This window comes from Drosophila willistoni, assembly GCF_018902025.1.
Source record: "Drosophila willistoni isolate 14030-0811.24 chromosome 2L unlocalized genomic scaffold, UCI_dwil_1.1 Seg168, whole genome shotgun sequence".
Lineage (NCBI taxonomy): Eukaryota > Metazoa > Arthropoda > Insecta > Diptera > Drosophilidae > Drosophila > Drosophila willistoni.
The window spans coordinates 2,489,687-2,517,624 of NW_025814047.1; the positions used below are offsets into that span (position 1 = coordinate 2,489,687).

The window sequence follows — 27,938 nt, forward strand, 5'->3', positions numbered from 1 at the left end:
CATCTATTAAAAATTTAAATGAATTACGAAATTTGAGGTAATTTTGGTTGAGCCACCTTTTTTTTTTGTTCAAAATGTTCAAATATTTGCCTATTGCCTATTTTACTATTGACCCTGGAATCCTTTTTGATGAATTGTAAACGCATTCAAATGCCCTTGAGAAAGCTGATGCGTTGTTTGTGGCGTTAAAGAGCTAAGCAACAAAGATTGGAAAAAGAGGCAAGGAGTGCTAAAAAAAATGGTGCTGGCTGCTAAGTCTACAAGGACTGCAAATTACGATTTATTGACCAGTCCCGATGGTTTTTATTTTGACCTAGAATGTCTTCTTCCATGTCTTCTGGTGGACTATTCAGGCATAGAATAAAAACTTTCCACTGTAACTGATGGTGGTGATGGCCTGTTGAATTCAAAAATGATCGCTTTTACGTTTAAACATTTAACGGATTCTTCAAATTCAATTATATATCTGGCGAACTTTTCAGAAGCTGGTGTAGTCTTTAATAGTTTTTTGCTAATATAATATAAATTATGTATAAAATATAATTTAAAAGAAAAATAAGAAAATAGAAACATAAATTATTCTGTTGCATGAAGGAAAATTTTGAATGCTCAGCTGATTTTGACCGTTTGCCCTTACTCCATTATGCAAAACATTCAAATAATGAAATTCATTGCAAACAATTGCATATGTGTATGTAATTTAATTGTTAAATTATTTATTACCCCCCTTCAACATTTTTGTCCTTGTCGTGTCTTTCGTTTAATTTAGTAGTAAAACATTGTAATTTGTATGCTTCATAAACAGAACTTCCACCCTAAAAAGTCCTTACACAAGTGCTTTTACGAAATTGTTACTATTGTCCGAATAAATGATTCGAAAATAAATATATGTGGGAGTTTTAAATTTTGTATTCAATTCAGTTTTTTATTCCAAATGATTTACAGGGTTAAGGAGTTACCAGGAATGGAGACATCTATCAACAAGATTCTCTTGACCATTTAAATGGATTCGTATCTTGGTGAGTACAGGGTGTTTCTTTTCAGAGCTGTTAAAATTTGTATACCCTTCACCTTTTTTGGTAACTATTTCCTTACCTATAGCCATCAAAGTGGAAAAACGTTTTAGCTAAAAAGGCTAAAGTTTGCGAAAGAATGGCCTACAATCTTATCATTGGAAATAACGAAGTTATTGGACAAAGTCACTGTTTTCGACCGATCGTCGGATATGTTTCCCTCTATGCGTTGAACACTTCTGACCAAAGAATATATACCCTTTTTGCAATTATAATTATAAGGATCATTCTTGAAAAACCAATTTTGAAAATATTTTTGTTTCATATACACAACTTTCATCCTTGCTTTAAAAAAAATAGATTACATTTTTTTTTTAAATCTAAAATTGCACAAGTATTGTAACAATATTTAAATTTAAACATAAAACAGCCTGCCAACTGCACTAAACTTAGCACTTAGAATGATAGTATTTCGCATATATGTATATGTACAATGTCGAACGGACAGACTATAAAAATTTTTTAAAATTAAAAAAAAACAATTTTTTTTCCCCCCTTTTGTAGTTGAAAACCATATTTGCTCCCCACTTATATTAACTTGTCTGGATCTCTGGGTCTCTTGATTTTTGGCACAATGTAAGTTAATTTTTTTTTTTCGTGTCAAACGGAACTTTAATAAATTAAATTATAATGCTGACTTTTTTTTAATTGATTGTAATGCGAGAAACATTTTTTGGTTAATTTTTTATCTTGTAAAAGCTTACCTGAAAAAGATAAATAATAAAGAAAAAAAGTTATTAAAAGTGCACAAATAAAAAATTCTGATTTTATCACTTTGCATTGGATTTGCTCATTACGGTAAACAAATATATGCTCAAAATACATCAAATATTAAAATTTAAACATTTTTGTATAGAATTTAAAAAAGAAAGAGTTTTAATGTTTTAATTTTTTGCTCTTGGTTGTCACTTCGGCGAAAATACGTACATACATTTGTGTGTACTATGCAATTCTATTAATACTTTAGGCATGCTTATGTATGCATGTTGTAGTTTACAATTTCCTTTCTTTTCACTTGTGGGACAAACAGGATTTATTTCCATTCATTGATTCATTCAGATTGTACCGACCTTCATTGGCATTATGTGCATTGTGCAGGTCGGGAAAAAACTGGCAGCTGCTCAGCCGCCCCGCCATTGCACATGCGCGCATTCATTGCGAGTCCCGAACCCGCTCCCGAAAAACAACTCATCTTCAGTTAAAATACAGTTTTACCTGCTGCTGCGGCTGGGTTTCAGTTTCAAGCAAGCAGATGTTCGGATGCCCGTGCAATCTGATAACAAAAACCAAAAGAGAAACAGCCACCAGCATTCCCCCACCCCCGCACCGACAGCGCATTGTTGACTAACCGAGAGACAGAAGTTAAGAGCAATTCACAACAAACTGTTCTCTCCCGCTCTTACAGTCGCTGTAAGAGTCTTCGGGGTCCCCCAGCAAAAAAACAAGAAACCGAAGAGTCAATCGTATTGTGACTTTTGCATGGAACGGACGTACATTTTTCGTCGGCGGACAGAGCTCTAAAAATCGTGTGTGTTTTTCAAAAAAAAGAAAAAACAAAATACTTAAAATAATTTACAATAAAAAGCAAGAAAACTCAAAAACAACGTTGAGGAAAACAAATCGAAATTTTATTTAAACAAATAAATCGAAGAACCAGTAGGCGGTGGCGGCGCCACAAACTAAAAAATGTATACAACATAAAAGAATACCAAAAGTGCGAAATTATTTAAATCACCAACAAAAACTTGGCCGCGACTTTTGGCAATTCGAATTCACAAAATTAAATCAAAATCAAAAAGAAAAATAAAACGTAATCAAATCTGGAACACGGACAATAAATCCGAAATTGAATTTCGTGCGCAAATTTTTTGTTTTGTTGTTGGCAGAGAATCGCGGGGGAAAAAGCAACCTGTAGCTCTCTTTCTCTTCTCCTTCTTCAGTCGCGTTAAATAAAATACACAATATACAAGTATATATAGAGAAAATTGTTTTTAAAACAATCAAAGCAATCAACAATAACAGCAACAACATAAAGCAAAGCCAATGACCTATAAGAGTTGCTAAATATATCGAGCAACAAATCGCAAGATTTAAAAAAGGAAAAACTATCAACCAACAAGCAACAAAAAACTCTAACAAAATGTGGTGCATATGCAACTTTGCGAATGGCACACAACAGGCTGTCAAATGGGATCCCAAAGCGAATGGACAAGAGTGTCTGGAGAAGGTATGTGAAGAGTATACAAATCCATATGTTATCAATTATCTCCTCGAATAGGATCATTTTGAAGAACTTTTTAATGAAAGTCTTTAACTTGTTATTCACAGTCAGTTCAACGATTTTAATAAAAAGAGAGTCTCATTATTCTAGTTAGTTCTAGTTATCCAGTGTATCGGTTTGATTAGTTTAAACTTTCATTGTCATCTTCTAAATAAAAGTTTGCTAAGTTAAACAATTTCTATTAAAGTTAAACTAGAGTGTCTGAGAGACCTTACTTATAAAATCAATTTCCCTTTAGTTTAAAAATGTTTGTGTAACTTTGGTTTAAAAATGTTTAGCCTAAAATTTATGGTTAGTCAAATAGTTTCCACTGATTTCAGAAGAAGGTCATAGTAGAATTTCAAAGAATTACAAGATAGTAGAAGTTATTATCCCCATACTGATATATTAACTACTTCTACAAGTTCCTATCATTAGTTATGTAAAAGAATTTTGATTTATAGAGTATAGATTTTTACTAAGAAGTTTCTTTTTTACTACGAAGTTTTTTTTTTAGTTTTTTACTACGTAGTAGACGTAGTAATTATCAATTCTTACCTTGTTTTCGATGTAACGACTGTAACAATTTATCGCACTTTTGGCTACATAATAAAATTAAGCATTTTGTGGCTTTTGTTGAAGATCTCACACCTGAGGCTTTGTTCAATCTGTCTCCACTCTAGTTAATTGTATTACAAAATCAAGTGGTTGTTTTCTAATAATAATTATTGGGGGGGCTGGACCCCATGCAACATTTTCCAAAGCCCGTCTTATCAGTGCAAAATATAATATGTGTATATTGAGTGTTTCACTCTAGTAATTATTCACAATTTTGTGTTATCAAGAATTCGCTCTGTGTGTGTCTAATTTTGTTGTTTTCGTTGTTTTGTTTATTAGTTTCGTTTTGTTCCATGGAGCACTAATCCATTTCGAAATGCCTGAATGTTAATTTGGCGCCCTTGACAGGCGATGACATTACTTACCCCCTCAGGAGAGAGAAGGCTGAATGGGTCGCTTTGGCTTATCAGTTGCTTTTTAACATTGTGCGCAGCAAAGAAAGCAAAGGAAAAAAGAAAAGTGCAACAACAAAAAGAAGGTTGCATGAGTGATAGATATATATATATATGTACATATGATTCTGACTTCGATTCTCACTGTTGATTTTGGTTTAGTTCAATGTCCAAGTGTTGAGGCACTTGAGAACTCTTATGATGGCTGCTTCTGTTTGCATAGTATATGTATGTATGTGTGTGTGTGGAGGGTAGGTAGGTAGGGTAGGTTCCATTTACTCCCCCCATTCCCCATCTAACCTCTTCTAAGATTACAGTCAATTCGGCAATTCGCCTTGTTTGCTAGCCTAATTAAGTCTCTTTGGCTTATATGTATATAAGTGTGTGTGTGTTTGCAATCTAATCAGCTAAACTTATCAAAAGATACGCACACAAACACATCCCAACGTCTATATATATATATTAATGGCATTGTAAATATATGTACTCTAGTGTCTCAGCCCTATTTCGTTGCCAAGTTTCTTATCAACAAATAAAAACGAACAACAACCATGCTAAGAACAAAGTTTTAGAAATGTATATTTTCTATAAGGTACCGCTACTTTATCTTATCAATTATCAGTTCTACAACAAAAATAACAACAACAACAGGTTTATTATGAACTTTTTAGAACCTTAAATGGTTAAGTGGGTTAATGAGTTTGGTTTAATGTTAAAATTAAACAGAAAACTACAACAAAGTTAAAAGTACCTTAAAAGGTGAAAAGCCTCTGCTCCACCCTCCCCACCTCCCCAATCTATCTGTCTGTCTGGTAACCCTAGTGTCAACGATCTGGCAACACCAATATTATGTTAACCAGCTGCTGAGATGAAGCAGATTAACGAATTGACTGACGTAGACGAATGCTCCTTCGGCCACATGCTGAGACTCACGTATTCTATGTACAAAGTTCAGGGTCCATCAAAATCTACTCTAATCTAATATATATATACATTTTATTAGTATTATATATATTTTTTGTCATTTTATACGATTAAATTGCTTCATTTAATGACCGACCAAGACCCATCATGAACATTTGTCATAATTTTATTTTCTACTGCATTAATCAAATCAATTATTTATAATATTTCATATAAATGAGTGCGTCATCCTTTGGTTTGGTAGACAATAATTGGTTAGCGGATTGGTAATACAAATTCCAATAAGGCCATAACTTATCAGACGAGGGTTGACGATGGATTCTTGTTGTAAGCGACTCATCGTCGTAAACTGAATTCAATTGATTTGAATTGGTTATGCAATAGGTGCATATCTATGTATATAGGAAAGGGGAATGAAGGAAATCACTTTCCAATTAACTTCCGTTCTAACCGAAACTGCTGGTTTTTTTTCTTTTCATTTTTTATCAATTGTGAAACTTGAAAATTGAAATTGCATTTGGTTGTCTGTCAGTTTGTGATGATTTGACCGTTGCATGTTTGTTTTTTTATTATTTACTTTCGAAATCAATTTAAAGTGAATCAAAGTCTGAAGAGAAAAACAGGGGGGACTCTGTTTTTTTGGTTGCATAATTTTTGGTGCCATTCGGTTCAGTTAGTAGGCGGCTTAACGCCTGGCTAATGAACCCAAAAGTCTCGGCTTTGTAGAGAAGCTTGATGTGCATTTTTAGTTGTACATTTTAATTACAACTTTGGCAACCCTAGCAACAAAACTGAAAACTTTTCCAATTGCAATCGCTTTGCGAAAGTTCGTTTGACGTCATTTTACCCCTGCCCCCTTCATATTGCAACCATTCTTCCTCCTCTTGCCATCCATGATTGTGTTCTCAAGTTTGCATGTCAAAGGGAAATTACTACAATAAAAAAAGGATAGAGGGGAATGGATGGGGGCTTAACTACTAGAAAAGAAAACTAGAAAAACGAAATGAATGTTTCGTTAGCTCGATTTGAACCGCTGTGTGCTCATGTCAAAAGTCGTCGTCGTCGTCCTCGTGCCCCGTCATAATGAGCAACAGTTTCACACAGAGAGACAAATGCAGTTGCAATTTGTGCACTTGTTCCACCTCATTGCTTCTTGTCGTCACTAAAGAACCTGTTAAGGAGCCTATTTAAGCTATCTCAAGTGGATCCCCATTGTCTACTGACAATACAAAGTTCAATTGTCATGCTGATGATTAAAATGAAACGCCGCATTGATGATCGTATGATAAATGCGTAAAAACCCTTAACTTCTAGAAGAAGACTTACAACTATGACGTCTTAATATGACGGAACTTGACTGCATTGAATTTCATCGAAAATAGAAATAGCCAAGTAGCGATTTAATACTTTCCAATAGCATACTTTAGGGGTGACTTTCATCTCTAATAGCTGCCACTGTGCCATTTTAAAGTCAAATTGATTTGCTTGTCCTCACATTGACTTAGGGCTTATCAGATTGCCTGACTAATTGGATCAGAACATGACAATTTTAGTAAAAGCAGAGGCACATAGCATGTAGACAAAGTGTAGGTGTAATTATATTTGTGAACAATGCTGTCGTTTCACCTAACGCCTTCTTCGCCCCCCTATTATCCTGTCGGTGAGGGAAGTATGAGTTTCTACTCTGCTGACACGTTTGAAGTGTAATACCAAAAGGAGGCGGGGAGTGTAGTTAACAAGGACTCGACTTGACGCTGCATACAATGTCCTCGTTCTAACTCCGGGCTAGATTTGATGAGGCCTAAGACAAGTGACGACAAGGCGGACACGGTTGTCGGGAGGCGGTGGGAGGGGTGGCAAAAAGGTAGACAAAACGGGTCAAGTGCAGTCAGCCGCTGGCCAATTTTTTAGCTTGTGCCGACCAAAAAGGCAAAGAAATAGATACATACATACATATAAAAAATGTATCTCATGGATACACAAGAAATAACAAGACTGATAACAATTATATACACTTTTGTACCTCTGGATACATACATATATATACTATATGTATGTATATATGTACATGGGATACTTAAAAATAAACAAAATATAATTTGTCTCTCTCCATCTTTGTCAGTGTTTCTCTCTCTCTCTGAATCTCTGTCTCGCTTTTGCTCTACCTATATCTCTCTCTCTTTTGGCGAACAAGTTTAAAAGGCAGCCAACAACAAAAACAAATTGTATTTTGGTTCATTCTTTTTCACTTTTTTTCAGGTTTCTTGTTTTTTTCTGTTTTGTTTTTTCAATTTTTATCACCTTTTGCGATAAAGGCGATTTGGCAAATTCAACAAGAACAACAACAACAACATCAGCAGCAGCAGCAGCAAAGCAAGCAGAACAATAAAAAAAAATAAAAAGATATCATCAGCAATCAAAGCGTAAATGATAAATAAACATAAATAATTTCATTCCATTTTCAACGTTTAATACTTAAAACGCAATTTACTACAGATGTTAAATTGCAAAATAATATACATACATATATAAGTTTTACCTAGCCAGAGTACCCTGTATTCGTTTAGCCTTCAATATTTAGCATTGGCTGGCTCAAAGGTGTTTACATTAATCCAAAGGTGAGAGATGTTGCACGCCTCTGTGGACCTCCTACCCTTTAATCCATCCATAGGAGTAGGAGTAGGTTCTCTTGGTGATTTGAAAATGTGAGGGAAAAGTCTGCATAGACACAGTTCCTAACTTCCTTCCACAATTACCAACTTAAAAAACGGCTGGATTTATGTTTAGTGTTGGCAAACTTTAAACTATGTTTCTATTCTTGCTGCTAAAATTGCATAAAATTTCCGCCTTTTTGAAATTTAGAAATGAAATTTTTGATTGCGACAACTCCTAGTTATATTAAGGAATATTTGTCAACTCATATACTCTTACCCAACACTATTACCAGATTAAAATCTCCGCTTTAGCGGAAAATAGCTATATTTAGCTTGAATCAATTCTCAGCTACTGATTACAGGGCATTGTGTGAGTCGAGTTAGTTGACCCTAAACTCGTAACGTAACCAACTGGTTGTTCTTTGTTGATTTGCCTTTTCTGGTATTTCTGTCTGTACAAAATGTCTCATTTTTGCTTGTTTTTCGTCTTTCTGCTATTGTTGTTGTTCTTTTGCCTTTTATTTGTTGTTAACGCTCGTTTTGCTGCTCTCTTTGTTGTTATTTGACTTGCTTTCCAAACATTATTATTAACAATTTAAGCAAATAGATGAGGACAGATAACGTGTGTGTATATGTATATATATGTGTATATACAGACTGTGTGTGAATCTTCTAAATGAATTCGTAAGTGCACAAATGTTGCACCACTGTTGCCTGGCCGCTCCCTTGGCCATATAAAATACTATATGTATATACTCTATATGTTTATATATATTTCATTATTCATACTTCAAAATCCCCGCTTCACATTTTTCATGTAGTTCTCCAACAACTGCGCAAAAAAACCAAAAAAAAAAAAAAAAGAACCAAACAAACAAAGAAACTAAAAAGTAAAACGAAACAGAACGAACCAATTAAATTTAAAGTTTCAACATTTCAACTCTCAAATACAATATTATATATTATAACATTTAATTATTGTTCTGGCTGGCCGCTTGTGGTAGAGCATTTGCCATTTTTCTGTTGCTTTTTTAATTAGCCACAAAAACTCGGAAACCAAAATCCACCCACTTCATTTGCATAGGATTTAGATATATATATGTATGGATGTATGGACCTATTATAAATTTGCCGAGCTTAATATATATACTAGTATCTGAAAATAAATAATAATTCTTTATCCAAATTGGGGGGACTATGCGGATTTCAGAATTCATTTTCCAAACAATTAAGTCTGTTGGAAGTTTTCATTGTAGGCATTGCATTGACATTTTGCCAATTTGAAAATTAATTGCAACCAGCAATTGGTTTTTGGGTTGAGTTTCGATCCCTACCCTTGCCCTTTCTCCCCCTCCCACCGTTGTGTGAGTGTGTCCTGCATCCCTTCACCTTGTGGTCAAACAAGTCGTTTCGTTGGCAGCGGGGCATTTATCTTGGTTGTTGGTTGGGGCCACCAAATATGCAAAACGAAATGACCCAACCCCAGGACCCAAACAGTGGACCAAACACATTGTTCAGGGTTATCGAGCAGGCATTTTGGTGCAACTGCGGAAATCAGTTAAGAAAAAGTATGTAAAAAAGTTGCATAAATCAAAAAAAAAAGAAAAAGTAAATGACCTACATGTAAAACTTTACCATTAGATAAGAACTTTTAAGATACAAAGTGCACATAAAGTTAATAAATGAAAAATAATTCTAATAAAGGGAATGCAATTTGTTTAACTTTAAGTCTTACATACCATTTGTTGCTTCAAAGGCACAGAAAACTTTACAAACTTTTCAACTTTTTTATGCAGCTTTATGCGATTTTTATTTTTTAAATTAAAAAACTTGAACAACACATGAATATTTCATAAATTCTTAGTAGTTAAAAAGGAGCGATTCAGAATGAACAAGTTGAAACAATTGGAAGTGGAACAGATGGAGCTAAAAATTGGCTTAATTTTTTTAGCTTTATTCTGGCCAGATCTACTCTCTTATGGAATTACATTGAAATTGATATATGGAGATCGATATTTTGAATTTTCCTTTTAGTTTTTAAATAGCTACCTACAGTTACCATATGAAGACAAGGAAAAGTTTTCGTTTCACAATGTTGACAAACTTGTGGCCAATTCTAGAAAGCAATTCCTTAATTTTCCAAACTTTTCAAACTTTTCGCACTTAGCAAATGCTTTTGCACCATTTTGCAGCTGTAAATTGTATTTCACTTATCTCTTTTTTGGAGAGCTTGACAACCCTGAAGAAACACACATATGTGCTGTGTGTATTTTATTTGCTCCAATTTGACCAGGTTGAAAGTTTTCGTTAGCGTTGAGGTCACACACACTCACACACACACAGAATGTTGTGCGTGCGAGCGCCAGCCTGTCTGCGTCCTTGTTCCCAACTTCCAACTCCTATGTTGTCCTCCCCACTACCCACTCCCTATCGTATAACAGTCTGTGTCTATGTGCCTGTATGTGTGTGTGTGTGTGTGTGGCATGTCCTTGCCATGCCAGCGCAATTTATGTTTACACCGTTTGCTTGGCGATGCGCCTCGCCAAATCTATCTGGAAAATCGCTACACCAAGCCAACCCACCGCCGCCTGCCTGCCTCTGGGCGCGCTCAATCAAAAGGAAATTATATTCGCGTGCCAAAGTGAAAAGAAAACGAAGCCAACTTCCAACTGAACTCAGACCGAACTGAATCGAGCCAGAAAAACTATAACAAATTGAGCGGGTGGTATGTGAAATGAAGTCAGCACTGCGCCCGTCACGTGTAGTGCAAAATTGTTCAAGTGAATACGGTGCTCTGCTCTCATATCGATTTAATTGGCTTAAGCCAACAACCTCCCACCACCCACCGCCCACCGCCTACCGCCTAGCAAGTCTCATCTGGTTTTGTGTGCACGTATCAGTTGTGTATCTCAAGAGTAGAGTGTTAAGTGTCAGCCAATAGTGAAGGCAGCCATCCAATGGCTAATTAGCCCCTGGGCCAAAAGCAAAACAAAACCTAATCCAGCGACAATGACGACAGAAGAGACCAAGCCAAGTCAAGGCACTATGCACGAAGTGCAGTGTGGGAATGCGGGGAATGTTATGGAATGAAATGCGGCTGCTTTTAAGCCAACACTTAATGCAATTACCATTTACCGCCTAACCATGAGCCTGCCTGCCCGTTCATTGTCTATCAACCATACACTGAGCGAAGATACGTCAATCTAGATGAAGCCGAAGCCCTAGAAAGACAATGACAAAGCACTGTAAGAAAAAAAACCTCATTGTTGAATTTCAATTAATTAAGAATTTGTCAATATTTGAGATAGGTTAAGAACAACTAAATAGCTAGCTAACTCATAACTTTGGGAACTGTTTGAAATGTCAACAAGAACGGAAAATCCAATGAAACAGCTGAAGTAGACTTTAATCAGCTGTTGATACATTGGCTGAGGCAAAGGAATATCAAGTCATTGAAAGCGTTTAAAGCAGCAAAAGACAACATCTTGGGTCAAGCAAGTCGACTTGGATACTTCCTTGTAGTTTAAAACAAGTAAATAACTTAGTGCCTTTATAACTTTGTGAACGACCTCCTCGCTGGTTGTTAGAAGCAGCTCAGAAAGTGAGGTCGCCGTTTAAACTAGTTGGGAATTACAATTGCAGATATGTTTGACTTTAGATTGAGTTAAACCCATTTAAAGGTTAATGGCGGCCATCAGTATGACCTAAGAGGGTATCCTGTAGTCGTTAATCTAGCTGAATAATTGAATCTTTTCTTTTCTCTATGTGTATGCATAATAGTTTTATGATGATGCAGAAATCGTGCCCGTACATGACAATGGCTGAAAATGTTTCGTAAAATCAATGTTAGGTGACGGCAAATGATAATGTCATTTGCCTAAGCAGGCTAGGAGGCAGTCAGGCACCATCACTTGGCAGCACCAACCAACCCCGAACCCCACTTTACCACCCTCCTCTTGTTCACTTTTTCTTTTACTCTTTTGCTATCTATTGTTTTGCATGTGTATTATCCTTGAACTGCTTTTCGCTGTTGCTTGTAAAAACAACCAAAAAGAAAGGAAAGCAAATGAGTAAGCCAGAGCAAAGAGAAAGGGAAAGGGAAGGGAAGGGAAACCACCAAAGCAGCCAACGGAAACATGGCTTGGGCCATAACGGAACACAGGAAAAAAAAACAAAAAACACCTCTCAAACCTCTGTTCTAGGCCAAGCAAACATTGCTTAGAACAATAATAAACAATAAAAATAAAACTGAGAAGCAACAAAAAAAAATGTAGATGGGCAAAACGCAGCAGCAGCAGTAGAAAAAAATGGAAAAAAGAAAAAGTTGGAGAACAATAAATTGCATAAAAATGCAGCCAAATAAAATCCGCAAAAAACCCAACAAAAAAGAAAGTAATAGGAGGAATACAAACCCAAAGAAAACTATAGAATAAACAACACACAAACACACACACACACACACACATAGATAAAAGAACCAGCAAATAGGAAAATGCATTGAATGCTTTTGCCTCTGCCATTGTATTCGAACAATTTGTGCTATAAAAGTCATTCGCCGTCGAACCCAAAGTCCCTTTTGACGCATAAACGTAGCATACAGCAGGGGGCAGCATATCAACTCCTCAAAGCGAAACTGTTACTAGATCTAAACAGATGAATCGAAGAATTCGGAACTCTTTGTGGGTAGAAATCCAACAAACTATTTCCTAGGAATTATACCATTCCGTATTTTGTTTGTTAAGATGAAATAATGGTTAAAGAAGAGGAATTTGAACTAGTTTACAGCCATATGGCTGTGGCTTTAAGGGTCCAAACTTTTGTTTTGCCATGAAAAAATCGAAAAGAATTATTCATTTATCGAGCTTTATAATTGTATCTAATCTAAAAGAACATTAGCAAGTAAATTTGGTCTGTAAGACTCGGTTAAGTTTTAAATAATCTTTGAAATCATCTTCATTAGCTACAGAAAATCCTTAAAATGAAATATATTTAGGTCTTTTTGAAAAGTGAAGTATTCTTAGACTCTTCATGAGAAAAGTACGTTCCCATTGGACTACACCCATGACTGTTTGCACCTCTGCACAGGCCTCGTGGCACTTTTTCCCCTCCGGTTGCATCAAGCGCCATTGTAAGTGCCATTTTTTGATGTGTCTCTAATGGCAATGCTTTTGTTTTCGCTTGCACCCTCCAGAGCTCCCCGTCCCCCCAGCCCGTTTGTTCGTCGGTGGCTTTTATTGTGGTTTGCACATTTTCGTTGTCGCATATAGTACTATATATATTTACATATATCTATATGCGATATACACATGCATTGTGTGTGTGTGTGTGTGTGCCCCTACTTTATTCTGTGGGCTTAAAGTGGATAACAATTTAAAAACTGCTAATTTCATTATCAGTCAACACTCTCGACGCTTTTTGTTTTTGGGTCTAATGTTAATTAAACTGTCATCTAAATGCTGTTTACTTCCCTCCCAAAACCACCCACCAGACTCAACCCAAAAAACACGCACAAAACAAACAGACAAGAAAAATAATCAAGTGACAGAGAGAGAAACCGAGACCAATTGCCCTGCGGGTATTTGCATTGTTCCAGTAACATCAGCAACAACAACAACTCTAACGCCCACACGACAACAGCCACGCCTCCTCAGACACCCACACCATGAAGAAAGCAAGAGAGACAATAAAAGCGTAGAGATAATGCCCATTTAATTGGGCCTCTAAGAGGTTTTCATGCCCAAAGCCTTTTACACACACACACACATACATATATAAAATTTTAATTAAACACATAGCGTCCAATATGTATACATTTAATTAAAATTTACAAAAGGATTTCGCCAAATAAGCAAAAGTTTTGTTCGATTTTTCATTATTTTGTTTTACTTACAGCACCTGAAAATTAATTAATTCGTCTCTTGAATGAAAGTTTTTCCATAATTGGTAAAGAGGATCAGGAGCAATTTCTATTTTAACTGCATCCTTAGTCCTCATAAAGTGCTTCTTTGTGCGCCATGCGTCACTCTTTCTCTGAGGATTCAATTTCCGAGTCATCTGCAGTCAGTAGTCACACTTGTGGATTTTTGGACTCTGCCATCTATTAACTAGCCGTTCGTCTACGCCTTCTCTGAAAAAAACTATTTATTTTTAAAGTGATTAACGAATAATGTTAATTCCATGAGTCATCATTAGCTTATCTATTATTGACTGAAGCACAATTTATCGAAAATTAAATTATGGTTAATTTTTGTACTTATCACTTCATGAATTGTTTCCACATGGTCATTTGTGGTGACGTTATGAGTTATGTTTGTGCTTTTATTTGAATTTTATCACTAAAGTTCAAGCAGAGCCGGAAGAGTCCCTTCTCAAAGACCTTCGTGATAAAAAAGTAACCTTTCGATAAATCAAGAACGTTGAAAAAGCCTTGAGATTTTACTGAAACTCAACCTTTTGCAGAACTTTGAATACATTTCTCTACGACTCGACTAAATAATAACTAGTCTCTAGTATTTTAACCTTCAAAAGGTAATCTTGTTTTTAATATTTAATCTTTCTAAGCTAGGTTAAGTCTTTAACTGATATTGGAATAGCAATTCAATTCGAAATATACCTACTTACCCTATTATCATTTATGACTTTGGTTTATATTTCCATGGAACTTCTTTGGCCTGAATAGAAAGTGGCCAAGAGTCGGCAAGGGGGGACCATTGGCAAATAATTAGAAATTCTAAACTATTTTTAAATGCATATGTGGCATTTGCATACATATATATTATATATAAATAAATCATTGTAGTAATTAAATTTTCTTGCTATAACCGGTTACTAGTTTCCATTTTTTTTTTCTTTATTCTTTCTCTCTAATCTTGCAACTGTCAATCTATTTCTAAACGCCCCTTTTGCCCCCATTTCAGCTCGAGTAGAAAAAGCATTTTGCCATTTTGCTAAATTGCAGGAAATTCTACATTTTTAACGAAGTGAAAATTGCCATTTGGCATATGGCACGGGGACATTGTGCCGAGTTCCCAAGTCCTTTTTTCCATCTAGCCATCAAATGTCCATCAAATGGAAAGAAAAAAAACCTCCACCACGGCAACCATTCACCGCCCCCCCACCGCCCAAACCGTCACTACTTGGGCATCATTAACTGCAATGACTAAAGTCATTTCAATAGCGTGGGATTGGGTAGGAGTTGTGGCTGGAGGGGGAGGGAAGGTTCAGGGGATAGGCTCCTAGCTAGTCACGCGCGATTTCCGATATCCTTTAATGACCGAATCGTGGTCGTGGTTACACCCACAGAAATACAAAAAATGGGGCACAAGGACGATGTAAATGTAAATTGTACCTAAGCACGAGAAATGCCTTCAACCAAAATGGTATTATTATTATTTATACATATTTGCATATCCAATTCAAAAATTATCAGGTGCAAAAAGAGGAAAATCAATAAACCAAGGAGACCCCAAAAAAAAAAATAAAAAAAAAAGATGAGAAAAATGCCAACAAATATGAGAAAAAAGGACGAAGGTACCTCAAATTCTCTGTCACCTTTTTCTCTCTTTTACTCTTTTACACTTCCACTCTCTCACTGTGTGTGTGTGTGTGTGTGTGTTTGTGTGTGTGATAACTTAATTGAAATACATTTTTTGGTAGGCAGCCAAATGTTTGTAAGCTTTTGGCCATGTGGATTTATGGGTAAACAACTTTGAATGGGAAAATGGATAAATCATCCAACAACAGCAACACCAACAGCAGCAGCAGCAGCAACCACACAGCAGCAACATCAGGACATGCACCAGCAACAGCAACAACAACCCCTCGGAGGGAGGTGCAGGGAGACATACAGCAGTTTATATGGTCAAAGGAAATGAGCACTAAAACCGATTTACTTCGCTTTTCTCTTTTCGCCCTTAACATTTATTTCATCTGCAATTTATTTGTTTTCCGCTTCTTTTTTTTTCCTAGCAAATTTTATTTCGTTCGTTTTCTTTATTTTGGAAATTTTGGAACATTGCCACCCAACAACAAGAACTACTACAAGTACAACAACAAGTTATTGTCATTTATGTCTACAAGGATTTGCCGCATAATATTTATCTTATTATTATGCATCTTTATACTCTTTGAGCTGGATAAGAATTTTAGGGTATATTAGGCTATTTAATGTGTTTGCTTAAACTTTATCTTTATGATGGAACTAAATAACTACTATTCGCCTAGTTAGTATTCTAATAATTGACATCGTCTTTTAGAGAAGAAATTTGCATTTGTTTGTTTATAAACATTTTCACATTATGATAAAATGACGCTGATAAGAGTATCTCTTGGTCGTCTTTAACGTTTTTTTTATGTTTCTGGCATCCTAAATTCTAGTCTTTCATCTCGGCAAATTTTGTTATTTGAAAATCCTTAGCCCCCTGCCACTCCTTTGACGAAAATTGCCTTCAAAGACCATGACCTCGAAGACTTTTAGAGAGCCGCATCTAGCCATTCGTTCATTCCCCCCTCTCCCCGCCTAGTCGTCGCCTCCCCACCATATTCTGCTCCTTCTCCCATAGCCATTTCCATTGCACATTTCCTACCATTTTTTTTTTTTGGTTTATATCGTCATCGTCGTCGTCGTCGTGTGCACTTGACATTTTCTTCTTTTGGCTTGAAAAAGAAAGTTCTTTCTTCTTCTTGCTCCTGCTTCTATTGCTCATTCTGGCGCACATTTTGGCCTAAACTCGAAAGCTATTTATTTTATGACCAAAATGTGCAAGCCGACAAACATTTTTGCATAAGCGTTTGAACATGAAAAATTGTTCGAACATTTAATGGATCAGGTGAGATACAGAGAGAGAGAGAGAGACCATATGTACATATTTATGTCCAAACTCTCTAAACATCTGTGGACTGTTGTTAGGCAAAGTTTTTGCACCTAAAGTGCTTGGCCCGAAATGATATATGAGTATAAGAAACAAGCATTAGCGTGAGCAATAGCTATTTGTTAAAAACAATACAAGGAAGGACACACAAAATCAACTCCAAAATGACATAAATTGCTGCAAAATGAATAAATAAATGTCCAATATGTCAAATTGGCTTAAACAACATTTGAGAAATTTGTTTACTAGGTCAACTATCAAATATCAATAAAAAAATCTGTAAGATGACCAAGGAATCTGTTGAGATATATTAACAGATGTGAGAAATAATACTCAGATAAGTATTTACCAATAAATTAATTGTTTAAAACAATAATAAATACATTTATGTTATCTTCTAAATGCTTCAAGTTGTTTATATGTTTAAACTCTAAACAATAAATGTAATACATTAAAAATAAACAAGACTTTAACTGATATTGACTCTTGGATTTCATAACAACTTTTATATAAATATTTTGATGTTCATATGTATTATGGACAAATTCTTTTCTGAATTAGGAATTTAGAGTTTGGATTTGGTCTTACTAAGTTTATTAAGACTGATTATATACTTATTATTGGTTATTGAAATGATAAAATCTAAAAAAGTCCAAAAGGATTTTTATACAAATTCACTCTGTGTGTCTCTTGGCCAAACTTTTCCTTTCTCACACAATAAATATATGAATTTTCTTGTGTTTGCATCTTTAGCATGTTGAAAAATCATAAGAAAAACTTGTGTGTGCCTTTTCATTCTCCATTATTAAACACATTCGCCTGATACTTTATGGAAAACTTTGTAGAAAACTTTTGTAGTCTGAAGAACTTTGGCACTTCCCTTGCCTGGACTTCCTTCCTCCTTTTGGCCCAAAAGTGACCGCCGAATGAAGTTTTTGTTCCAAATCACAGATAGAGAAAGAGAGAGAGAGCGCGAGAGAATTGGAGAATCTTTTGCATCACGTTCCATGCAATCGAGAATGTGGCATGCTAATTAGGGGGTCCTGCCTCGTTGCCTCCTTGCCATTCTTCATCCTGCTAACGAACACCATTACGGGCCCCTCATACTTATTATTATTACGAGTGTTCGGGGCTCTTATGTGGCATAATAATTTAATGCGTTTTCATGCTTATATATTTCACATTTTTTCCTGCTGCTGCTGTTGTTGTTGTTGTTGTCGTTGCTGGCACTGAGTTGGTTTTGTTTGCATTGCAGTTTTTCCTGCGGCTTTTCCGCATTTTCGCGGCGGCAGTCACTTAAAAAACAAGAGGCTGGATTACATTTCCCTCATTTTTCTCATGCCTTGTGCATTTCCCTTTCCATTTTCATTCTTTACATTCCTTTTTTATTGTGCTCCTCCCCGTCCATATATATATATATCTGTATATATATAAGCATAATTTTATTTAACGCTTGCAGCAGCTTCAGCTTCCAGCCTCAGCCTCAATTTTGACGTCACAATTGAGGCTGATTCACTTGTTTTTTTTTTTGTGAGTTTTTGTTTTGGTCATTTTATCATTCTGTACGTTTCGGAAAAGTGTGCCAAAAGTCACGTACTACGTAAATGTAAGGCAAGTTGGTTCGTTGTTTGTTTGGGGATCAACTTGGCCAAACTCTCTGCACAAATTGAGGACACACTGTCCAGTGTCCATAATTGCCAGCGATGAGAGAGTATCTTGCTTTGGTTTTGTTTCTTTTTATATCCCAAAAAAGGCAATGTCGACTTTGGGGAGAAAACCCAGAGCCAAAATCCAAAATCAACTGCCAACTTTCACTAATTAAATATGCAAGAAGCAACAATGAAAACACATATCAAACGACAAAAACGATAATAAAAAGGAAAACACCCAAGAGAGAGAGAAAAAAGGATCCCCTTCAAATGACACAATTTGCTTTGCTTTGATTTTATTGATAATTTTTTTGTGTTTGTTTTTCTCGTAATAAAATTCCAATCAGTTTTAAGGCGATGACATGTGGAGATACCCTTTAATGAGTTGAATCTCAATTGGATCGAAAATTTCTATAGTCAAGCTGAGTCACTGTTGGCTTACAATGTTCTCTATATCCTCTCCATTTAAGGATAATAAACTACTCAACTTTATTTAATATTTAGTAAGACTTTTCTGACTGCTTTTTATTTTATTTAGAAAGTCAATAAAGACCTCATTGAGTATTGATTAAGCTTTTATTTAATATTCAAGTGCATAGTACAACGTTTTGGCCATATAAAGTAGTCAAATTAGGCACTTAAAATCAATAGATGCCTTCGATTGCTCCGATTCAAGTTTAGTTAGATGAAGAATCATCTTCTTTGAATTTCATTTATACGATTACCTCATTGCAGATTACGCAGGGTATACAAATTCGCACTACTTATGTATGTTTGTATGTATGCATGTATGCATGTGTGTGTGTGTGTAGTTGCTGCTACTATTATAACTGCACTTTGTAGTGTTTTGTTTTTGCTATTTTTTTTTGTTTTTGCATTTTTTTTTTGTTGTTTCTATTTTGCAATAAAATTTATGGGTAATGTACAAAGTCCAATGTGCGCGGTCGTTTAGTTGGTCGGTCGGTCGTTCTGGCGGTCGGTCGGTCGGCATTAAGAAATTCAATAAGCACTCAATGCAGGCAAATAATAGAATTTGCAAATAACTAAAACTAAATTCGAAAAAAAAACGACAACAAGAAAACACACAAAGTTTGTGTTAATTGTTTACAGATTATATGTAGATAGCTCTTCTAAGTCTGTTTGAAGCTAATTCGATTTTTACACTTGGGTTCAAACTCGAAATGAACCACAGCGAAACAAGGTAATGGATGATATATATATGTACTATATGTATGGGGGGATTTTGCATTTTGTTTCTTCTTTTTGAATACTTTTTCCTGATATTTCAGTATAAACAAAGTCTTCTTTTGTGTGTGCTTTGTGCTGAATATGGCAAAGTGGAAAATGTGCAACGTTGTTTTCCATTGCTGAATGAACTCATTTTAGGTCACAAGTAGAATTCAAATTTTTTGCATTTTGTAAATTGAATTGGCCCAAAAAACAAAAAAAAAAAAAAACAGTTTGTAATTGGAGGAATTTTATTTGGTAATCATATATCGAATTGTGCATTGGTAAGAAGAATAAAAAGAAGAGATTTGTTTACACTTATGAATAGCAAAAAAAATTTTGACCAAGTATTAAAAATGTTAAGTCTTTAGTATTTTCTGATAAATATAATCTTTTGATCCACTGAATTTCATTACGATCAAGTGCTTTGTACCTTTTGAAGGCTACACATTCTATATAACAAGTTTATGGCCTTAATTAAACTTTTTATATTCACATTAAAGCAATTTACAATTGATAAGAGTATAAACAAATGTTGGTTAATTTAAAATCGGTTATATTAGAATAATTTATTAATAAGTGGAATCGCTTAATCATTTCGATGATCTACAGATGTTCTTTACGAATATTTTGCCCTAACAACAAGTTTTATTTTTTTAGCTTACATCATCTTTGAGTTGAGTGTCTTGACATTTTGTACCTTCTATGTACATAGATTGCACATTGTGTGACCTTGCGATCTTGAATGTATCCATCCCATCATTGATTTTCCTTTTATTAATAGGTTTGCACTCGCATTCGCTTTCACAATTTATCAGTGTTTGGTGTGTTCCATTATCACGTCAGCAATTAAAAACGTGAACAGTAAGTGCAACTGCAGTAGCACGTGGTTGACTCTGGTCACCATTAAAAGGCAACAAGATGGCCAAGAGACAGGGAGGCGGGCTGGCCGTAGAGGCATAAGGTGGAGAGGCTATAAGCCCAGAGTTTTGCGTCTCAGTGCATAAGTAATTAAGTGCAATTTATGGCCAGAACTCGTGCTTCATCAATTTCAATACATTGAACCTGTTTCTCAGTTTTACAACGGGCCCATCAACAGCAGCAGCAGCAACAAAAACAACAGCAACAGCAACAAAGTTGCTGCCATTTCACATTGGCAATTTTGCGTTAACAGGGAATCGAGGGGGCGATGATAGGGGGCCGGTTAGCAGCTGTTTCATCCACCCGCTGTCCCATTTGTGCTTGATGTCAGTTTCATCATCACCGTTGCCATCATTATCATCATCATCATCATCATCATCATCATCGTCATGATGATCATTTATCTATCATCATCATTTATCTATCGTTTGTTGAGAAGGTGCGATCACTCGACAGGCGCGTGCTTTCTGACTGCTGCTGCTGCCCCATTCTACTTAGCCCCATCTATGGCAGGTTTTTTATATTATATTTTGTTCTCCTCTTCCTCTTCTTCTTTTGTGTAGTATTTGTGCCTTTATTTATTTATTTCATTTTCATTTCATCGTCAATGGCAACGAAAAGAGCAACAGACATGAATAAAAGTACATACATATGAACCAATAAATGGGAGAAGATTGACTTAACCAGCCAAACAGTTGCCAGATGTTGAACTCAATTCGAATGCACTGAATCTCAACTACGATGGGTTATGATGATGCCGATAGCGGGAATTCTAATCAGCTGAATGTGGTTTGCCTTCCACCTATCTCTTCATAAAATGCAATTTATTTCAATGGATTGATTGAAATGATAGTTCAGACAAGTTGCAAAATTTCTCAACACACTTTCGACATTGGTAACCCCCAGTTATCAATAGATTTCGATTTCGAAAATTAGTTGCCAATTGCCTACAAAGGATGAATTTGCCATTTGTATGACTTTCCAAGACAAAGACCTTGACTCTCTCGCCATCTCTTTCTATGTTGCTACCCCCCGCAAACTGCATTCTTTGCTGCTTGCACGTGTGTGACCCACAGCAAAAAGCAAACTTAACTTGATTTTGATAAGCCACTGTAAGACAGAAGAAGCACAGCTTAAAAGCAAAACCATAGAGAAAGAGAAAGAATGGCAAATACAAGTGCATAAAGTTTGTAAAGTTTTCTGCGCAGGTTCAAAGTACAAGAAACCTACATTAAAGCCGGCCTCCTCGCTCAACTGACGTCATCGACGACAGAGGCAAATAACAAAAAATACGAAAAGGGGGGAAGAAGGACGCGGTTGCCGAAGACAGCGAACAAAGTCTCAGTTACAGTTTTTAAACGAATTAGCAACAAAATAACAAAACAAAATCAAAATTACAGTAACAAATCGACGATCAGTGAGTGAGTGAGTGAGAGCAAGAGCAGAGATGTTGAGCGGGGGAAAAATATGTGTATATGTATATCCATATGTGTATGTATGTATGTAACAGCAGCAACACACAACAAACACTCACTCGGTGAGTGCCGCTGGGTCCAAAGTCCAATTGAGACGACAACAGAGTCCAAAGTCCAAACCAAAATGCAGCAACAGAAAAACCAGACCCCGCTGCTAGTCATACCCAGCACTCTTCCCCTGAACCACCCCGCACTCAGTCACTGGGGGCCCCCCCTGACAATTCTCACGTTTACACACACACACACACACACACTAACAGATGTCGCCTTGTTGTTCTTGTTGCTATTCTTGATTTATATGTGTTTGTGTTTTGTTGTGGTTTCTATGTAAGAGCAACAATTTGCTCTTTACATGTTGTCCTCTCTGTTATTTACTCTCGCACTTGTGCTCTCTCTGTCTTTTGCTCTGTATCTCTCTTAACAACTGAGAAACTCTTCATCTCAAGCACACAGGTAACTGAAAATAACAAAACAAAAAAAAATATATATAAAGTTAATAAGTTGGCGCATTTTACGAGCAGAGTGAAACGGCTCGACCCTTGCATTACATTTTATTTACACCATATTACGAAATGTGCATTAAAAAGCTGAAAAAGGAATTTTTTATTATAGGTAGAGATAAAGGCATAAAATATTCCAATGCATACTATATATACCCATACATACATATATGAATGTGTGTATTATCATCTTCATCAAGGTGACACCTTTTTTTTTTTGCTTGCCTTATTTGGATGCAATTTTGTTTACGGTAGAAATTATTTAACATTTGCCAATTGCAGTTTATGTTTATACCCCAAAGTATAAACTATAAATACAAATTCTTTATGTTCATATAATCTCTAAATGCATCAGTTATTACCATTTGAGGTGGGTCAGTGCTAAATAAAACCAACGGCGAAAAAGTAAAATATGAAGTTTGGAGGAAGGTGGAAACCCTAGATAACGTTTATCTTTTTAGAGTGAGATCCTAACCTCACCTAACCTAACCTCTAAATTAAACATTAAAGATAAAGAAGCTACATGACTTTTCTATAGTTTCGATCTCTCTTAGGGCATTTGGAAGTCGACTTGACCGTCACACAGAAAACTTTTTTCTGTATGATATTCACGTTGAAAATAGGTTCACATTGCCTTTTGCTTTTTCGTTGTTTTTGTTTTTGGTTTTTTGCTGTTGTTATTTAATTTTAGCGAAATTCAACACAAAAACGTGGACTTTGGACTCCCCCCGTAACGCTGAAAAATATTTGCGGTCTTATTTTGTTCCGCCTGTTGCCACGTTTTTTTCGTCTCTTTATTGTTGGTTTTTGTTTTTGTGCGATTCTTTACTCAAAAATGAAATATCTTTACGAATTGCTTAATAAAAACCAAAATAAACGACAAATTTAACACACAAGTAATTCAGTAAAATTTTGTATAAAATGTGTAATAAAGAAATTTCATCACTCGACGGGTGGGGTAGTAGGAGGAGGTGTGGTAGCCCCACAACGGAACTGGGTCTCTGAATATCTTAGTTATTACGATGATGATGATGCCGGTGCCCCAACTGTCTGGGGAAAATCTTTGAACTCTCGAGAGGCTTCATTAGATACGCTTTGGTTGTCAACAGCCATTTGCTACACCACCTCCGCCCCCTCTACCTACCAATCCCTCCCCAAAAACGGCCATGAATAAGACGCAGAGAGAAAAAAAAAAAATAACGAAAATCACTCACACACAAAAGCTTCCGCCACAAAAACGGCAAAACGCAACCACACAAAACCGCATGGCCAATAGGAGGAGGAGGAGCAGCAGCAGGAGGAGATGGAGGCGAAGAAGGAGCTGCTGGTGAGATGGAAATTTTTAGGAGAAGGCAGACGCCACAGCCACAAGTGGGCCCAGGTTGAGACTAACAAACCACCTAGAAACTTGCTCTTGAATTTGAATCTCTGTCACTCTCTTGTCATGTAAATTGATCTGCAGAAAACTTGATTAATTAATAACCGCAACTGTCACAGGCATTTGGTGAACTTAATTAGTTTGTTTTATGTTTAATTATACCTACGAATTGTGTATGCGTCATGAAAAAGCAATAACCGGGCAAATGAAAGTACCCACTCAAGTGCGGTTATGAAATTTGGCCAATAGGAATTGTTGCTTTTTTTGGTTTGGTTATGAATAATGAGAATCTATGGTAACGTTTCTAATTAACTTTCTGCAACAAAGTTAAATCTAAACCCAAATTTAAACGGTTATTTGTGTCATTCTTAAATAACGGTAAAAACTTGTTCGTTTGTCAGAAAGAATTTTCGTTAATTGATTAGTCTTTCGCTTGTTTTTCTCATTTTTTTTTTTTTGGAAAATTGATTGATTTCCGCCGTTTTAGGGGCCAAACAGTTGACACATAAAAAATTTAAACATCTAATTGTAAATGAGAAAAGGCGTCGAGGCCTAACAACTCCCCACAACACTGGCAACACTCAGGAAAGAGCAACTTGTTGCCTTGGCTACACAACTCAACTCACCTTTCCTCATTATGCAAAGTGCTCCTAAGGGTGGTGAGAGAAAAAAAGAGAGAGAGACAGTGGGGGTGGTGGGAGTTTTGTATGAGTGAGATGGATGGATGGGAGTTAAACACACAGCGGAAAGCACACAAAATTTGTTGTTTTGACATTTTGGAATTTGTGCGCGCTGAGCAAAATTTTATTTTCAAGGAGGCGCGTGTGCGGGTTGGATGGGGAGGTGGACACCAGCTTGGGGAATGTGAGGATGGCATGCGATGAGTTTGGATTGGCTGTTATAACAAACCGACAGCATCATCATCATCATCATCATCATAGTCATCATTATTATCCTCGTCTTCTTCGTTGTTGTCGTCGTCGACGATGACTATTGTCGACTTGTTTATTTGCAGCAGTTTGCTTCTGCGACTGTTGTTGTTGTTGTTGTTGCTGTCAACTGACATGCTGCAAACATTTGAATTCGTTCGTTCCATTCCATTCCAAATGATGACACGCTCGTTGCATAAGCAAATATTTCGAGACGACCTACAGCTACATACTGCCGAACCCCACTACTCCCACGCGAGTTTATCCTTTTACGTCTACCCCTACCCCTACCCCTAGTCTCACCCGCAAACCAGCCAGCCAGCAGAATCATCTCCCAAAAACCCATCCAGTATGCCAGTGGCAGTTGTTGCTGCTGCTGCTGTCATAGCAACGATGTTGGCGTTGACAAAACCCACAGACAACAGGCAGGCAACAGCCAACATACAGTTAAACGGAGGACTACTACTGACAGGACATTGTCGACTGTCGTCTGTTGAATGGCGACTAAAGCCCTGGTAGCCTGGTGCCTTCTACATGTGCCTCCATCTCTCACTCTCTCACACTCTCTTGTTGCCAGTGACATGTGCTGTCGAGTTAAATTGATAAGTCGCTCATCCAGAATAGATTGCAATTCTTTTTTTTTTCTGTTTCCTTTTAAGCTTTAATTTAAACACAAATTATGTGTGTGTGTGTGCGTTATGTAAATGTAAATTTGAAGCATCCACAGTTGATTAAACCAGTCATCTTTAGTAGCTCATGTCAAACCATCCATCTATCGTTTGCTTTCCATATCATTTCATTGCTTTATGACATTTTTCTAATGTGTTTCTTTCGCCTATCCCTCGTTGCAGGTTCTCATGGCCTTGGGGATTTTCTGTGAAATGGAGTATTTCGGACTAGAGCATTGGACACCAAATCAAAAGGAATCGTCTACTCGCCAATGGATCAATCTACGCAATCGTTTATCCTATGATAGTGGCTGCAGCGGCGGTAGCAATAACATCCCCTTGATGTTGGCCTTGCGTGTCAAGTTCTGGGTTCCCGTGCACTACATCCTTCAGGAGAGTGTGCGCAATTTGTTCTACATGCAGGCTAATCGGGACTTACTCGAGGGTCGTTTAACAGTCAACGATTGGAGTAGTGCAGCCAAATTGGCAGCGCTCCTCTGTCAGGCGGATGGCCTGCGCTTCAATGAGTCCTCACTGCGGGCAGAGTGTCCTTTGCGTATGCGCAGCGAACTGTCAGCCCAACAGCAATTGCAACAGCAACAGGCTCAGCAGGCCCAGCAGGCTCGCCTGGATCAACAGCAGCGCAAGGAGAAGGAACATGTGCTGAGTTTCAAGAAGCGTCGCCTGTCCAAACAGAAATCGGTAGAGCATATCGAATGCTGTGCCACAATTAGTCAACAACCTTCAACTTCACCCTCGGCTTCACTCTCCGCTTCTGTAGCCTGCTCCTCCTCCCAGTCCACATCGAGCTCCAGCAGCTCACCCAGCGCTAGCAGCAGTCAAACCAATTTGGAAGAACGTTTGGCCACCAATCCCCTCTGTGTGTACGAGAAATATGTTATAGTGCCGGCAGCGGAAAGTGCATCGGAGAGGGAAATACCCAAAGATTTTCTACGACAAATTGCCATCGAGCATGAGAAATTGCATAAACTGCAAATGTCGGTAAAGTCAGCAAAATACGGTCTACTCCAGGAAATCCAGGGACTCAATGGTTACGGCGAGGAAGTTTTCAGCGGAGTGACAACCAATGAGCATGCCACACGCTGTGACATTGCAGTAGGAGCACATGGCATCACGGTTAACCGTGGGGGCGAAAAACAAAGGTGAGTTCAAAAACACACAAAATTTTTTTAAATGCCTTAACTAACTCTCATTTCTCTATTGCCATAGCATTCCCTTTGGAGCCATTACTGCTGCCAAATCTCTGAAACGTAGTTTCAAACTGGAGTACATCGATGATCATAATGATCGCAAGGATCTCGAAATCAAGTTACCCAAACAACCACTTGCAGCTGGCCTGTATCGCTCGATAACGGAACGACATGCATTCTATGTGTGCGATAAAGTGCGAGGAGTGGTCACAAATCAATTCACCAGAGATCTCAAGGGCACCATTGCCTCCATGTTCAACGAGGACACCGAATTGGGCAAGCGTTATGTATTCGATATCCAGCACACTTGCCGCGAGGTTTACGATCACGCAAGACGCATATTGCATGAACGGGGCGGCGATTTGACCGCGAATTCGATTGAATTTCATGGTGGAGCTGGTGGTGGTACTAGCTATGGTGCTGCAATTGGTGCCACAAATGACTTGACCATTGGCCCTGGCGCTGGCGCTGGTTCCATGGCTGGCAAGATAGATTTGGCCCTACGCGAAAAGGAAGAACGTGAAGCAGCGATTGAGCGCTGCGTGGACACGCGCATATCCGAGGCAATGCAATGTAAAATCTGTATGGATCGCGCCATCAACACAGTGTTCAATCCATGCTGTCACGTTATCGCTTGTGCCGAATGTGCGGCGAGGTAAGCATCGAGTACTTAACTAATTCTTATTGAAAATTTCTCTAACCCTAAACTCTATCTCTTCTCATTCTATCAGGTGCCGCAATTGTCCCAATTGCCGTGTGAAAATAACCACCGTAACCAAAATCTATCTGCCACCGGAGCTACGCACCAGCCAAACTGGCAATGGCAGTAACATCAACAGCAGCAGCAACAGCAACACCACCACCAACCCCACCAACAAATGTAATCCCGGTAATAATAACACAGCCGAGGATCACATTGAATTGCAGGAGATCTCGGTCAGCAATAGTTCAACAGATGCGGCAATAGCTGCCACAATTGATGGTGCTCCTATTCCTGGACAGGCCAAAGATGCATCAGATGCCTAGAATTGGTTGTGCTCGCTGCTATTCCGGCTGATGGAATGGGTGTGCGTGCCGATTGTCTGAATTGACCATAATCTCTTGTCCAAAATTCAAATCTGAGCAACATGAAACAAACAAGAAAAGCGAGAAACAACATTTAACAAAACAAAAAGAATATAATTAACGG

General features: G+C 37.2%; 1 protein-coding gene across 1 annotated transcript; it reads left to right on the top strand.

Annotated features, from left to right (window-relative positions):
* Positions 1-3,051: 3,051 nt before the first annotated feature.
* Positions 3,052-27,930, top strand: LOC6643424 (E3 ubiquitin-protein ligase MYLIP-B). Its single transcript, XM_023176272.2, has 4 exons — positions 3,052-3,300; positions 25,722-26,701; positions 26,769-27,404; positions 27,481-27,930. The coding sequence occupies exons 1-4, from the start codon at positions 3,214-3,216 to the stop codon at positions 27,773-27,775; spliced, it is 1,998 nt and encodes a 665-aa protein (XP_023032040.1). The 5' UTR covers positions 3,052-3,213; the 3' UTR covers positions 27,776-27,930.
* Positions 27,931-27,938: the final 8 nt, after the last annotated feature.